Consider the following 17,424-nt stretch of genomic DNA (forward strand, 5'->3'; position numbering starts at 1 on the left):
GCCTTATCCATTTAAGATGATAGTATAAATGCAATTTTATGATTGAAAGGTAACTTTTAGAAATTGGATTAACATTCTCAGCATATGTAAAAGCTGAAACTGATAGAACGATTCTAACTGGTCCAAGCATGCAAAAATAACTTCTAAACTGAGATAACAACTAGGTTTCCTCATTTTTATCCTATTTTAAATTAGATTTTGGTATGTCTACTAACACTAAGTCCACTAGAATGCATACTTAATATTTTTGGAGTAGAAAATGAGTTGAGTTCTCTTTGTCTAGTCCGTGTTCTTATTTCATTTGTGTGATAACTACGGTCCAGTAACTTGCCCAAGGCTATATAACTAGTTAAGGATGTGTTTTAACTATACTAGGTCTACCACACATGTTAGTAACCATTAGTCTAGCTATTATTTGAGTCATTTTTTGAAGTATACTCTTTTAAAACACTCAGCTGGATGTTGGGAATCTCTGTTCCTTTTAAAAGGTGTTAAGTAATGGATTAAATGTTGATACCGTTCTTAAAATTCCAGGAACCATTCTTTACTTTTTATTCAAGTGTAGTTGGCATACAATATTATATTACTTTCAGGTATTCAACATAGTGGTTCAACATGGTTTGTGTGTTGAATAGGTCACTGTAGCATTTGAAGCTATTACCTGGGTACCCTATGAAAGTCAGGCTGCCTAGAAAGGTAGCTGCATGTTTCCAGGAGTACGCTAGTTTTTGCACTAATAAGTTGTGTGTGTTAATATTTATGATGGCACAGAATCGCTCCCATTCTTCTATTGTATATTAACTTATTTTTCTCCTGATAGTGATATAATATTTAGTGATGGTAGAATTTGTAAAAATAGTACCTATGGGGATATATGTATACATACTTACACATACATATTTTCAAGTGGGAAATTGTTGGAAAAGAAGGACTGTCCCCAGTTAGGTAGGTGAAGAGTTTCCAGCTCTAAGTTAAATCCTGGTATGCAGAGTGATTTTCCCCCCTCTCATTTGTGTATCTGCTCTGAATGATTACTGAGTTGTAGGAAATTCTACCAGATTACCTATATACCCTGTGTTCACACCCAGTATTCATCCCAATGACTACGTGAAACCCAAACTAACTCCCTGTTTATTGTTAGATTTTAGCTTAACCACCTCTCCTCTCTGATTGCGTTCCATGACCATCTCAGATTATGATGGGTCCATCCTGGTCTTCAAGTCTCTGTTCTTCCTTTTACTCTGTGTACCTGTTTGAATTTATTTGATCAACTTTTTAGCTTTAGGGGCTAACAGCTCACAAATGGATGCTCTTAGACCAGTTCACTCCTTGAGTTCCAACCCCCAGAGAGATTCTCAATAGTTTGTCAACAGTTTATCACCTTTGAAGGGATAAAAAATTGTTCTTGGTGAACAAGAATGTCTTACTGTTGCTGTATGTAAAGCACAGGTATGCATACAGTACATAAACAGATGTACAGTGTACCTGTGGTTTAAAAATTCCATGAGTGCAAATGATCAGAGCCAAAAAATGCCTTAAAAAAGCGCCTTAGCTGATAGTAATGAAAAAAGGTTGAGAATCACTGTTTCTATGTCCTTTTTGGACATTTCCACCTTGGATGTTACTTAAAAACTTCAAACTCAACTTGTTCGTAACTGAAATGAGTTTTTTCATTGCCCAGCCCACCCAAATCTGTTCTCGTCCTTTCTGTCTTCTCTCCATTAACGGCATCGCCTGGGTTTCCACATCCACTCTGTCCCATTATCTCTATTCCCAAAGCATCACCTCGACTCAGGCTGTCATCTTTCCTTTCTGGATTATTGCTATAGCTCTTTAAATTACTCTTCCTGCTCCTGTTATTACCCTTGCTCTAATCTTTTATCCACACTACCCTACAGGGAGCTTTCTGAAATGTACATCTGGTCATCTCTCATCTGTTTAAAAACTCCAAATTCTTAGGGCTCAAAATCTTATTTCCATCGCATGACCTACCTTTCCTTTTATTTTCCTGTCTTTTCAGATTCATATCTTTTTAGTCTACCTTCTTGCCCTCCCTGACACACACTTGTATTTTGGAGTCATTCTGACTCCTCGGATGTGCCGTTTTCTTCCTCGACTGTGGCCTTTTGCAAAAGCTGCTCCTCCTGCCTTGATATTGAGCTCTTGATTTTTTCTTCCCTTCCCTAACACCATACAACTTCCTCTCTACCAATGTTCAATTTAGATGTCATGTCCTCCTAAATGTACTTTGTGATTAGTTTTACTATACTATTTGTCACACCAGAGTGAATAGGTATTTTCTGTTTCTTTGTTTTTTTCCACTAAACAGCTTGTTGAGGAATGACTGTCGGCTGCTGTGTCTCCAGCTCCTGCAGTATCTAGCAGGCATTCCACCAGCATGCGCCAAATGAGGAAATGATCAAATGTGGGGGTTGTTTAGGCACCACTGTTGTATTGACTTTCCTAGGTGCTTACCATATATCCCCCCCCCCCATAAAATGTCACATTATGGATTGGATTATACTTATTCCTTCTTTTCAATTAATGTTAATGACGTTGACCGAGCAACAATATGTAAAGAGTAGCTTTTCAAGTATTTAAACATTTGCTTTTCAAAATAGAATTAACTAATTTTACAATTCATTCATTCTTACCTAGAAAATACAATATTAACATTATTTAAATAGGCAGATTATCAAAACATGTTTGACTGGTTTTTTTCTTCCTCTTGCTCTGTTTAGCTGAAGGACACAAAATCAGCAGATCAGAAAACAACACTACTTCATTTTCTAGTGGAAATATGTGAAGAAAAGTACCCTGATATCCTGAATTTTGTGGACGATTTGAAACATTTGGACAAAGCTAGCAAAGGTTTGTGCTTTAATAGAAAACCTTCCACTGCTCTGGGTCTTCAGTTCTTAGAGTCAGAAAGTAATGCCTTTTATTCGAGCATGCTTACTACTTTTTCATAGTGTTTTCATACTATACACGTCACTTTAAAAATAGATGTTGTAGAACATTTGTTTTATGAATTGTCTTTGGAGTTATGAGTTTAATCGGATTAGATAATGAGGCCCTATATTAAAAAATCTGACATTCTGAAGTTTAAACCTTGTGAATATCTGCCCACCCCACCTCTGCCACTAAGCCAAGGGTGGCCACTGTTATGCTCCTTTGACTCACTGTCATTCAGGAGCACTTGGGAACTATTATGTGTCTGAGCCAAGCACTACTAATTAGTGTCCCCTGTTTCCACCCACCTTACAGGTGGAGCGTGCTTTCTCTGTCCTAATAGACACCGAACTTCCAGAGATTCAGTTCACTCCTTCCTACTGCTGAGATTTCTAACCTGTTTCTGGCCCCCTACTGTGGGCTTAGATCAGCTTATAAAGGGCCATAGAAAGGATAGGACCTTTTATTAATACTTGGTTATAATATGATCAAATGTAATTTTTTGACTTCCTGAAGAATCCAGTTTTTATTTGTATATCACATTGATCCTATGGAAAAAAACTTTAATTGGTTCCCAACAGCCAATTTATGAATACACATCTATGAATATACAGAAATATCTGAATATGCATTTTGGAAGACAACTCACTTGAAATGGTGGACTGTCTGAACTTTTTGTGTTGAGCACTGGTCATTAGTAATGTCAAAGTATTTTGTAATCTGTTTATTTCCTTCTTAAAATTTGAATTTGTCAACTTAAAGAAGGATACTTTATTTTTTCCATATTATAGTGAATATTTCTTCTTAAATCACTTTTATCATTCTTTACTCCCTTTATTTTCCTTTCTATAAAATGGGGATTGTAGCACTTTATCAGCAAAAAGGCATGTGATTAGGTGAGATGTTCTTTGACATTTCCCTGAGATGTATGTTTCTTTGACATGTATACCTCATATCATCTGGGGGAAAGGGGGTCACAGTGCTGGAAATATTGGTCTGGATTTTTAAGACCAAAACTAAACTTTTCACTTTTCACTCCTGCCTCCCAATGCTCTAATGATACTGAATTATTTACTTGGCTCTTACTTTACCTTAAAATGTCCTTGGTGTAAGGACATTTTTTGTGTGTGTGTGTGTGTGTGTGTGAAATTTAAGAATGAAAATAATTCAAATTATTTCTGTATATTAAACAATGTGATATTAGGACCAAAGTGCATTGAGAAAAAACACACACATTAAAAATAGCTCAGTGATACTCAAAATAATTAAGTGATTGGTCCTTTAGCTTAGGGAAGGCGACTTTTCTAATGAGATTTCTGAAATTTTGGAATAAGATTTGAATTAACGGGATAAAAAAGAATTGAAAATGGGTGTTCTTGATGAACATTAAACTTCATAGTAACTGAGTGGTAGATGAAAAAGTGGCACGTGCCCAGTGGCTTGAAATATAGAGGAAGTTGGTTTTTTTTCTTCTTTCTAGTGAAAAGATAGTTGAGAAGGTAATTGCTATGTCAGCATTAGATATTTAGCAAGAATTAAAGCAGCGCAAACATTTCTGGCTAATAGCAGTTTTTATTCCTGATCACTTCACCATCTTTCCTACTAGTTCTGAAAATGAACAGTAAACCTGTACATACTTCTCCTTCAGGTGCATTGTTCATCATAGAACTTATTTTTTAGCAGTTTTTGCTTGTAAATTAAGTTTTTGAAATACCATTGATCTATCATGACCCATTTGATTGTACTTAAAATTCACGAATATTATGATATTTTGCTTTTGAAAAATACTTAACTTTCATAAGGGCTTGCAGAGTTGTAGCTTGGTAATTAGATTCTTCTGTTTGTTTTCTTTCCTGGTGTTTCTATGGGGCAGTGGGGGCCTGGGGGGTTTTAGTTTCCATCTGTTTAGCAGAGGAACACATATGTGGATGGGTCAGCAGATACCGTTAATGTGTTTCACAGGGAGCAGCCAACTTCATATTTGAAATAGAGTAGCCATCATAGAGGTAATTTTTTATAGTGTAGGTGATTGTGGAGCATAATTTATTTCCAAGCTTATGTTACCCTATTAATGAAGGAGATTTTAGAGGAATAATTGTGATGTTTTAGGTGAAATAAGTTGGTTTGCTTTGGAGAATGTCAATGCTCTTATATTATATATCATTATTTAAAAGTTTCCAGATTTGAAATCTCCTCAGTGAGCTATCACATGAATTAAACAGTACCTTTGTTTTTGAGACATAACAAATCTTGGCCATTAGGTACTCCTGGATCAGCAGGGGGAACTTTCATTGCAACTAATGAGCTTACCCGTATGACAATTTTCAAAAATCTACTTCATTAGGGCTGCTTCTTTTCTAAGAGATAATAGCCTACAGCTTATCTGTTGTATTTCAGTGAAAGTATTTCGGGTCATTATTGTATTTCTGTACACCATTGTGATCGTTCTTTCTGGACTTCTTGGGGTTGAATACATTTTCCCATGTCTAAACAAGTGAAATTAATGAACTCTAATCCATGAAGGTTTTATTGATTATTTCATATAACCTGTTTCATTATTAAGTTGGAATGGTGTTTTATTAATGAGTAGGAAATAAGACCAAACTGTAAGGTTTCTTGGGGTGTATTAAAATAAAACAAAGGTAAGTTTATCGTGTCGCCTTGTTCAGCTCTGTCTTTTTCAGGGCTTTCATAGCTCTAGCATATATTTCCATTACTCCCCAGGTAGTCAACTTGGAATTCTAGAAAGACCATGCTAGTTCACTCTGTAACTCATTCACTCATTCATTTAACAAGCAGAGTTGTATGATTAGTCTTTGCCAGAAACTGCTCTTGTCTGGCTGCCGATCCAAGGTATGGTTCCTGTGCCTTAGTGCAACTCAGGCTCCCTCACTCATACCTGGTTTCTGTCGCCCTGGCTCCTCCCTCTTACTCTCAGTATCCAGTCCGTCCTGGTCTTCTCTGCAGCCTCTATTGCTGTTGTTATTAGCCTAATATTGAGTCTTCCTCTTTTTTCCTCCCTTTAGCTCCTCAGGTGATCTCGTCAGCTTCCCAGGGCTTAAATACCATCGTAACATTAATGACTTACAAATTTATACCCGACACTTTCCTCCAGGCTCCGCACTTGTATGTCCAACAGCTGACTTGCCATTTCCAGCCACATCTCAATGTGTAAATCACAATGTGCAATAAAATGTGGCTCTTGATTCCTATACCCTTAATCTCTCCTCCCCAAAATTTCATTCCGTGAGAATCCTTCTTAGCCCCCTTCCTTCTATTCCTGTTTCTCATTTGCCCTGCCTTTTTATAGCCTTTCAGCGTCTCAGCTGAGAGCTGTGTGGTAGATTCTAAGGTAAATCTATGGGAAGTGGCAGCTGTGGCCTAAAATGTTGTCTAGTTGTCTCCTTCATCAAGTAAAGTAAATGTCACCTTCTCTTTGGTGCTTTTTCCTGGTCCTTCCTGGGAACCTCACCGAAGTTTCTGTGTATTCCACTTTGTCCTTAAGGATAAATTTATATGTTTTCCAGAAAACCTTAGACCACTATTTAAGAACTCCTACTATATACTAGAGACTATTCCTGGAATTGCTGGGAATGTATTTAGCTTCTAGAGAAAGGGCAATATTCAGTGTATTATCAGAGTGGATTTAATGATTGCCTATTTTTACTTCTTTTTTCTGTTTCCACATGTTTAGCTTTCAGGAGTATTCTTTGATATATTTTGTATTTTTCTCTCCATTTTATAGACACTCTGCTTTTTAGGCTTTATTTGTTTGCTTTTAGCTAGTAATTTCTTGGTCTGACCCAAATATACATCTCAAATACATCTCCTGGTTTCCAATTCCTCCTGACTTTCCAACATTTTATGATGAATGCCTCACTAAATACCAAATGTTTATCTTTTGTTCACCTACTGTGAACACTTAGAACACTTAATTTCCAGGTGGCTGCCACCTGGAAACTGCATAGTGTTTGAAAATTTCAAATTCATCTGCTATAACAAGCAGAAAGCATTTCAAAGGTTTCCATTAAGCTTCTATGCTGTAGGCTTCCAAAAACGCCAATTAAAATGTGTTAGTGAGTTTGATATACATATTTTGAATACTCAGTATTATTAATTCAATTGCATTTTATGTTTTAAATATATTTTGTCAATGCATTAAAACAGTTATTGTGCAACAAATTAACAACATAAGTAACACGGTGTTCTTTGGAACCATTATGTCATGAAGGTTATAGGTTGGGGCCTTATAATTTTGTGAGATAAATAATTCATGTTTCATATCAATTGTAGGATATTAAAGTTTTTGAAAATACGCATTAGTGTACATTTCTCCCCAATATAGTGAAGTAATTTGATTGGATACATTGTTGCTGGTGGGGGTATTTATATTAAAATAATTTTGTTGGAGAAAACAACCATGTAGGATATTGCTTTAATTGAATTATCAATGAAGAGCAAAAAAATATATGCTGTTTTGGGCTGAATTCTCTCCCAATACATTGAAGCCCTAAGCCTCAGAATGTGACTATGTGGAAGTAGGGCTTTAGGGGTGATTAGCATAAAATGAAGCCTTCGGTTATGCCCTAACTGGACTCCCAGAGAGACCCCCTGAGATGTGCATGCACGGAAGACAGACCCTGTGAGGACATAGCGAGAAGGTGGCCATCTGCAAACCAAGGAGAGAGAGAGGCTTCAAAACAAAACAAACCTACTGACACCTTCTCTTGGACTCTAGAACTTTGAGAAAATAGATTTTCGTTGTTTAGGCCACCCAGTTTGTGGTATTTTGTGATGGCAGCCCTAGCAAACAGATACACTAACTTTTCTTGCTTAGAGTGTTTTGGCCCCAGAATAGAGTAGCCTGTACTGAATGCCCTTTCACTCCATCAGATTAGCTGAAGAAACATAGACCTACTGTGCTGAATATTCATCCACTAGTAATCGATTAGGAATATGGAAGTACAAACCACGAATTATCAAATGATTTTAAACAATTGCGAGTATGCCTCAATTCCTTTTTGACTAGACGTGACACACAAATTAGTACATGTATAAAAAAACACTGAGGCATTCTTAATAAATATATTCATGAATATATATATATATATTTTAAATATATCTTTATTGATTTCAGAGAGAGGAAAGGGGAGGGGGAGAGAGATAGAAACATGAACGACGAGAGAGTCATTGATCGAGCCCGCAACCCGGGCCTGTGCCCCAAGAGGGAATCCAACCCCGATCGCCTGGGTCCTAGGTCACTGAACCACGCCCGGCTGGGGTATTCATAAATATTTACATTTAATTTTATAGTTAGGTCTGTGCTATCTCCTGGATTTTATTTTAGAATGCACTCATTTATACCGGGATGTACTCACTATATCCCAGTGTTTACTTATTGCCAAGTATCTCTGTCTTTCTAATTTAATAGTTGTAATTTTATTTAAGCTAATTGCACTGAATCACCTTTTGACACTTTTCCAAAATGGGAGAAATGGATAGATGGTTTTGCCTTTTTTTTTTTTTTTTCCTTCCACTATTCTATGGAAATAGTGGAAACATTTGATGTCTCCTAGCAGGGTGGCACTGGTTTCTCAGGTACATGGTAGAGTGACAAGCCATGTCTGTAAAGCTAGTTTATGACTTCTGTGTGGTTAGGCCTCAATGATCTAATCTGACGACCCCTAGTCACCTAATAACTGTACCTAGGAATCACAAAATAAATTTATTATTACAAGCCAAATATAAAAATGGTAAACCTATATAAAAATGTGATTCACACATAGTTTTGCATATACTTACTAAAAGGGCAGTATTTGTAAGATTAACACTTTTAACATAAAATGGTATGATGAAATATAACTGTGCCACTCACAAGGTAGTTACAAGACTTTTGAAAAATTATTTATAGTGCCCCCCAAGCACTAAGGAGCTGGAAGGTCCAACTTGTCTTCTAAACAGCGTTTTGTTTCAAATCCTGCCAGTTTATTTTCAGGGATTATCTATGTAGAGTTGGCATCAGAAGTTTATATTGGAGATTTTCATGCAGTATTTTATAGTGCAAATATAAACTATTTTGGAAAGCAGCAGAATGGAACATAGAAGGAACATGACCAAATCCCTAGAAGGATGAAGGATTCTGTGGGCTGACATTGAAGAACACTGGGCAGGGAGGAACTACCTGCACCTAAAGATGTTTTTTTGCGATACTGAGCTAGGAACATTTCCTGAGCCGGCTGCTGCTTGGGCTGATAGATGATGATGAGGAAGAAAACCGCATCAGGAAGACCTCTGTATCTTTTTGGAGGTTAGCAGACAGAAAGTGGCATCAATACAGCATTAATCTTTCCGAGAAACTAACAGTTTACAGTGTTTGCAGATTTTTGGCCAGCTACAGATTTGAAATAGCTACTCAGACAGTTCTATCAGTGTCACCTACGAGCCATAGCTAACATCAAGTAACAGCACAGGATCAACAGTGACGACCAAGGTCTCAGCTCTCTTAGACTGCTGGCTGTAAAGCAGTATTTACTGCACCTCCGTTTTGCAACATGAAGTAGAAGGTTGCAAACAAGGTAGATGAAAGAAAATTTCAGAATGAGAGTATTCTGAAGGACAGCTTAGCATAGCACAGAGAAATCCAAGCAGTGGGTGGAACAAACGCATTTATAGCAGTCTGCTGCATCTCCTTGCTCACAAGGTTGACATGGGACCGAATGGGTGAAGATGCATGGAGTTTACCAGATGCAGCAGATAGAATTGTCAACTGCTTCCCAGAAACCACACTGTTTACGCAGCTTGCAAAATGTTGAATTGGTAGTTATGTTAGCTTTGTAGGGCTGCCATAACTAATTACCACACAGTAGGTTGCTTTAACCAACAAGTTATTCTCTAACTATTGAGAAATACAGAAGTCTGAAATCAAGGTGTCAGTAGGATTGGTTCCTTCTGGAGGTTCTTGGGGATGAACCAGCCAATACCTCTCAGCTTCTCGTGGCTGCCAGCAATCCTTGGCATTTTTCAGCCTTCATTTCACATTGCCGCCTTTGTATTTCTCACCTGTCCTCACCTGCCCTCATAAGGACAGCAGTTATTTGATTTTGGTCCCACCCTAAATCCTGGATGATATGTCAAGATATTTAACAGATTCTCTCTGGAACGATCCTATTTCCAAATAAGTAATGTTCTGAGCTGCTGGGTAGACATGGATTTTGGGGGGACAATATTCAACTCAGTACAGCCATGCTTGTCATCAGTCCCATAACTGATGGAGGCAGCATTATCATCTTTTAGTGTAATGGAACAGCTAAGGGAAATTACACTGATAGGTATATATGGAAAGCATTTATCATTATGCTGTGAAACATTTTGGTGTTTAACGGTTGCTGTTGCTGAGCTGGTGGAGCACCCTTTTCATACATCATATACAAATACTACAGCAGTTAAACCCAAAATTTAAAATATGCCTCTGAATTTAAGAACTTTTTATTCACAGGCAGTGACAGTTTGAATAATTACAATAAATGACTTCAGTGGGCAAAATAAAAATGTGATTCCAGTTAGATTGCAGAGGCATTGTATTGTGGGAGAGGCTGTATTACTCTGAAGCTAGACAATTGGGATTCAAACCCCAGACCTGCCTGTTGATACAGGTGTAACCTGGGATGACTTCCTTCTTCTCTCTGGGACTTGTTGTTTTTTGTTGTTGTTGTTTACCTATATAATGGGAATTGTATAATTGTGCTTAAGTCAGAGGTTCATAGTGAGGATTAAATAGGTTAATACGTAAATATTCATAAAGCTTCAGTAGTATCTACTAAGCACTGTATAAATATTCTCTACATATGTTATAGCTGTCGCTGTTATTTTTCAATGATTATTTCTTGTTGACATAGATCTGCCTATGGTGTCAATAATTGTGCATGTAAACATGAGTCCCTATGAATAATATGTCATAGAATTTTAATATATAGTCTCAAAAGTTACTCAGCACATTCCAACTGTGCCTTACCTGAGACTTATGAAAGCTTTAGAATACAAGGCCAAGAACTTTATAGATTTATGGTATGGAATTTTTTTTTAACTTTTCTAAAAATTAGAGAATATTATCCATTAGGAAATTGTACAAATCATAAATGTACAGCTCAGAGCATTTTCACCAATTGCACATTCTAGCATAGGGGATGGAGTTTGGAAAATGAATTCTATTTTCCTGCTTGTGCTTCAGCCTGACACTCTATTTTTATGTCATAGTTTGAACTTTGATATAAGAATTCTTTTGAAAAAGGGTTTCTACTACTAAATAACCTTTAAAAACAACTAGTCTTCCAGCAACTCCTCAACAACTTGCAGGAGTTTTTTTGTTTTTTTTGTTTGTTTGTTTTTTATGGGACGTGTTTGCATGTTATTTAAAAAACAAATTTATCAGCCCAGAATTATTAAGGACCGCCATATGGAAATATGAAATAACACTTAAGATAAATGATATAAGTGATAGAAACATCTAAAACAATGCTTACTCACCTTCATGGGAAAACCTAAAGAAAATGTTTTGCTCCTCTCACAAGAGGTCATCCTTAAGTATAGATTTAAAATTGATCAGTAGGGAAGCCCTTTTGTTATGTAAATATCGCTGTGATGGCAGTTTGTCAGCAGCTGTTTGTCAAACTCCTATTTTAAGGAAAAAAGAACTAGTACTCATTTATAGTTTTTGTATGTTCTGACCCTATAAGGAAAGAACTCTTTCCAAAAAATTTATTGTGCTGTCTTTGCATGGTAGACACTGCCCTCGGCACTAGTATTAGCAAAGATCAGTTTGACTTTGAGTGATAGAAAAAAAAAAAAAAATAGCAGTGGCTTAAATAAGATTCATTTATTCATTATTTCATGATTTGTTTACTTAATGCCTCTCCTGTCCCAGGCACCATTTGGGGTGCTGGACAGAGTAAATGCACACAAAGAAAAGTCTCAGCTCTCTTGAAGTTTACATTTTAGGTTGTGCATACAGAACATAAACCAAAGCAAGCAGTCAGTGTATATTATGTCAGACAGTTGGCTTTGGGCTTCCAGGGCAGGGATTTTGGAATTTATGTTGAGTGGTCAGAGAGGCCCTGTAGAGAAAGCGGCCTTTGTGCAAAACTTGAAGGCGGTGTGAGGATGCAAGGCATTTGAGTATTTGGAGACCCACTCTAGGCAGAGGGAAGAGTGCAGTGTACAGGCCCCGAGATATGGAAGTGAGGCTGAACAGAGGAAGGGGGAGTGTAATAGGAGATAAGGTCAGAAAGGTAGCAGATCCTATAGGACATGGTTGGCCATTTTAAGGGTTTGCCTTTACTTTGAGTTAGGAAGCCACTGGAAGGGTTTTGAGCAGAAGAATTGTTACAGGCACCCCACAGACACCAGAAAAGGTGTTATGGACAGCCTCCTGAGTTGAAGGGAGAGCGCTGTCCCCTCTTAGGTTCTTGTCAGACTCCGAGGAAGGACTTTTAACGAGTGATCCTGGACGATTGCATTGTAGTAAAGCAAATTTATTAAAGAAAAAAAATCAAGGCAAGCACATCTATCAAAGTACATCTGGCCTATAAGGCACAGGCAGACTTCCCAACTAATTTGGGAAGCGAGTGCAGTGGGGATTCAAGGAGTTGTATACCCTTCTGTCTATAGGTTTTTAAATTCCTCTGCCTGATATCTTGGTATAGATTAACTCTCAAGGTTCCCCTTTTACTTCATTGTGGCTTTCCTAGAATTCATGAGAAGCACCTGGCAATTTTATCTTGCCAAGCCCCCAGACTGCTGGCTTCTCTGTATAGGGAGTGAAATAAAATTTCCTTTTTTTCCCTTTCCCCTCTCCTTTCCTGTGTTCTTTAGTTAGGGAGGCTTTTACCTATTTACTCTCAAGTGTCCTTGATTTGGAGAAGATAATGGCTTACAAATTTGTTACTTACAAATCAGCTGCAAGTTGCCCAAACTGCTTGGCCCTGTTTAATTTTCTTGTCTCAGTTTCCCCCTTCCACTTGCTTAGGAGTTCCCTAGCTTCTCACTCTCCTATAACAAACAGAATGGCATCTGACCTGTATTTTCAGAGGATTGTTTTGGCTGTTATGTTGGGGGGAACTGCAGAGGAACAATGGCAGAAGCAGTGAAACCACTTTGATGCCCTAAGAAGAGCGCAGGGAGGGGTAATGCTGACACAGGCCAGGAGGCGGTAGCGAGTGTGTTGAGAAGGATTTAGACTATGAGTCTACCTTGAAGGTAGAACCAACAGGATTTCCAGTATGATTGGTGTGTGGGCTATGAGAGAAAGAGAGGAATCATAACCAGTCACTGACTGAGACGGAGGAGTAAAGATCTAGACAGGAGAACAACTTTGGGATATTTCAGGTCCAGAGATGTGCAGTCCAGGACTTGTTAGGCTGCATGGTCTCCAGTAGCTGTTTATGAAAACTCATCTCAATTTGCAAGTCTGTCAATCTGTGCTTAATATTTACCATGGAACACAGTAAAAGCAGTAACCTGCACACAAAACCATTTCCTTGAAGGGAACATTTTGAATGCTGTTGCAGACCACTCTATTATGAACCTCTTTTGTTTAACATTTACCATGTTCTTGAACATCTTATTTATGACAAGGAGTTCTCAAATAATTATAGCTAAACATGATTTTCTATTAGATAGGCTCTCCCATTAGTATTGTTTTCTTTTCTAAAAAGCTATTTTGCCCTTATTTCCTTCTTCATAGTTGAGGAAGACAAGGCTGCTTATTTCTCCCCAGTGTGAGGGAAACAGGACAACAGAATTGACTGGCACTCTTCCATCCGCTGTGCCCATCACTTCCTCTGCTTGCCTTCTACCTTTCCTCTCTCCAGGTTCCACAGCAAATGCAGGCAGCCCTCTTGCAGAGTGATTTTAGCAATAACAGCAAACCCCACACTGCACAGAGTATGGGGATTAATTGGGGAACGCAATAGTCAGAACAATGGGAAGAAAGAAAAACTGAGCAGAGGAAGGTAGGCCACTTGGTGAGGATTACCGGCTACTCACTCAGCATTTCTGCTTTCAATTTACGTTTTCCGGTTATGAACTAAGCTGCAATTTATTCTGAGTTTGTGCTTTTTTACCATCTTGTTTCAATTGTATACATTTTCAAAATAGTAATGGGTTTTATATTGGTTTATTCTAGAACTTAGATTTTGTTACAGGCCTACTTTATATTAAGAATTTTTTTAATGCTATTGAAGTTTTTGTCCATCCAATTTATTATTTCGAACTTGCATTTATAAAATATTCTTAAGTTTTATAAAAATACCTTTATTATTACATCATCTAGGGAAAGTTATTTTGTTGGAAGCCTGAAATGGTATAGCCTCTAATTTTCCTCACAAAACAATTTTGTCAGTGAGTGTAGGAAGGTTAATTTAGGTTGAACGTTTAAATTGTTTATAGCAATAAGTTGTTGTTTAAGCATTCTTTAAAGAAATCAGTTTCCCTGGAATATATCATGATGCTTAAGAGTGAATGACATTCTTTGTAAGCTTGTTATGAAATAATAGCCAAAACTCCAGGACATATTCACATACGATTATTACTTAATTACAAAGGTTACTTAAATGTGTGTAGTAATCTCTACTCTCCTTTCCTATTTTAAAATTTAACCTGGTAAATCATTCAAGCCATCAAAATACAGAAAGCCTATATTCATGATCGCTGTAAACTTAAATATTTATAGTTGTGATTTTAATTTTTATTCAAAGCTTATTTAACGCCTCTAATGTATAATTATCATAATGATAAGGAGACAAGTCCGTGTCTTATATTTTAAGTTTCTAGATATTTAATCTGTCATATTTTCTCATTTCATTTTTAATGCTTTTTCTTCAAGAGGTTAAAGTTAAATCCAAAATCCATTCCTTCAACACGTATTTGACTGTCAGCGCTATGTTATGTAACTGAAAATACACAGATGAATAAAACATGGCATCTTCCCTTAAGGAATTCCCAATTGGGAGAGGAAGACACATGGAAAAATAAAAGTAACAGAGTGTAGTAATTGCAAAGATGAAATAATTACCAGGTATGAAGGGCAGCTCACCAGGGGGCTGGCTGGAGTGTTTGACTCTTGTATAAAGTATGACTAGGAGTGACTCTGGAGTGGGCAAGGCCAGTAGACATTATGCCCAGTGTCAGGTACAGATGGATGAAGAGGGATGCGGGTAGGGAAAGTATAAGCTGGATGTTGTGTTGGAAGTAACGGTGGCTGAAATCTGAGTAGAGCCAAGCCAGACTGTGGGTGGAGCTTGGGTGTTGTCAGCATAAGCAGTTTCCTGGCTGGTTTTAAGCAGGGAAGGGACATCTTTAAATTAGTTTGTCAGGAAACCTCCAAGTGCAGTGTGGAGAAGACACTGGAGAAAAGCAGTAGGAGACCAGAAATCAGATGAGTGGAACAGTGTTCAACCAAGCAAGGAATTAGGTGCTGCTTGTCAAGTAAAATTTGAGGGGTGGCATGATTGGATCTGAGGGATGCAGCAGAGAGAAGGGTCAAGACTAGCAGGTTTCTAACACAAAAAAAGCAGTTCATGGTTCTGCTGCCTACTGAGGTGTGGAGATTACAGAAGGGCAGTTGGTTGGGGGCAGACACATGAGGTGTGAGGTGACAAAGACATCACCTCTGTCTGAATATTAACTGAGTGAAATGCAACAGTTGAAATTGCCTTAAAATAACCTAATCAACTCTGTTTGATAATGCGTATGTTTTGTTACTTCTAAATAATGAAAAGGAATGACAAAAAAAAAAGATTAATTTCTTGGTCAAGAAATGTGACAAAGTTGAAAGATAAAATTCATGCACAGGTCACATACAGACACCAGTAAATTTACACTTCTTTGAGGGTATGCAATTTAAAACTCTCTGCTGTAGTTCAGATTTCTAATATATAAAAACACAATCTCTGACCTCAAAGAACTTGACACATGTGAAAAATGTGGCTATAATTATGTTTGAAGGTGTATAAAGGAGCTAGCTATAGAAATATTGCTGAAAAAGAAAAACATTAAGGAGATTCGTAAATGGCCCCATCAGATGGCCCCAAACATTAGATTATATTTTATTATTCTAGAATTTGCACCTGCCTTTCTCTCTTCTAAGTGTTCTTTGGCCTTTATTTAAAAGCCAATAGTGAAAAGTTGGTTTACTGCTCAAGTTCTCAACTATAATATATAAGTAGTATACTAGGAGACCACTGATGAAGCCAGAGCCATGGTTCAGTGGGGTTTCCATCTGTAGAGTAGCCATAGAACCTTTTTTTTTTAAGGCGGCTTACTTTTTATGATGTCAGCTTTAAATGTTTGAATATGCTGCAGACATTATTAATATTTTACTCTTGAAATTACAACGTTTCTTGTTAGCCTGACTTCCATAACACTGTTCCTAGCAAGATAATGGTGAAGATGATGATTTACTTTCACTTTGATTCTAATAGTACTGAATTCAGTTGTTAAGCTCCTCATTTCTTACTGAGTTCTAAGAGTAAGAGTAACACAGCATAGTGCACTCTATTTTTAAAAAAATTATTCATCCTGTGTTATACCCTTTGATCTTTTATGAAATATCTGTGAGGTAAAAACATGAAGTGAGATTCTGTCCATTTTACTGATGTGGAAACTGAGTCATTGAGAAGGTGCTTCAAATCACAATGATAGCACGTAGTTACTAACGCATAGGCTACCCAGGAGTAGGAAAAGGCTCGAAGGACCACCTACGAAGCCTTTCCTCTGAACCTTAGCCCCTCTCTCATCTCACTGAGAAGCACTCACTCACTGGATGGCTCAGTGTCCAGCTACAAGCAGCTGGCCTCCTCTGAGGGCAGCCCAGGCTGTTAGACAGCTCTGAGGATGGCAACTCACGAATCAGAAACGTACTTACACCTCCTCACAGGTACTAGAGTCCTGCCCTCTGATCAGACACATACTTCTCTTCCACGCGGTATTGTAAAAAATATGCGTTTGGTCTTTTTCCTGGTTTCTGACATAGAGCTCTTAAAACCTTTTAAGTTGCTGAGGTATTTTGTATGCCAATGAGATGATTCCCCTGAAGATGGGGGGGAAGGGGATCCGAGATGTTTCAGAATTGGGGGTGGAAGGCCCTGGTTGTCAGAGTTACTAACCTTGTGGTTAGAAGGTTAAAATTATCAATCCACTCTCTGACCTCCAGGGAGGGGAGAGGGGCTGGAGATTGAGTTTAATCATTAATGAACAATAATTTAGTCAATTATGCCTATGTAATGAAGCTTTAATAAGAAGTCTGCAACCACCAGACTAAGGGAGCTTCTCTTTTGGTGAGCACGTTGATGTACGGGGAGGGTGGTGCACCCGGAGAGGGCATGACAGCTCTAGACCACCTGTGCCTACTCCCCATTCCTTACCCTATGCATGTCTTGAATTTGGCCAATCCTGAGTTATATTCTTTACTTTCCTGAG

At 37.8% G+C, this 17,424-nt stretch overlaps 1 protein-coding gene across 1 annotated transcript in view; it reads left to right on the forward strand.

Annotated features, from left to right (window-relative positions):
* The window catches only part of DIAPH3 (diaphanous related formin 3), a 425,390-nt gene that overhangs the window by 245,141 nt on the left and 162,825 nt on the right, over positions 1-17,424 (forward strand). The window contains exon 22 of the mRNA XM_087814306.1: positions 2,742-2,871. Coding sequence (XP_087670432.1) covers positions 2,742-2,871 — 130 coding nt within the window. The remainder of the gene's footprint in view (positions 1-2,741; positions 2,872-17,424) is intronic.

This window comes from Miniopterus natalensis, chromosome 2 (assembly GCF_054644295.1).
Source record: "Miniopterus natalensis isolate mMinNat1 chromosome 2, mMinNat1.hap1, whole genome shotgun sequence".
NCBI lineage: Eukaryota > Metazoa > Chordata > Mammalia > Chiroptera > Miniopteridae > Miniopterus > Miniopterus natalensis.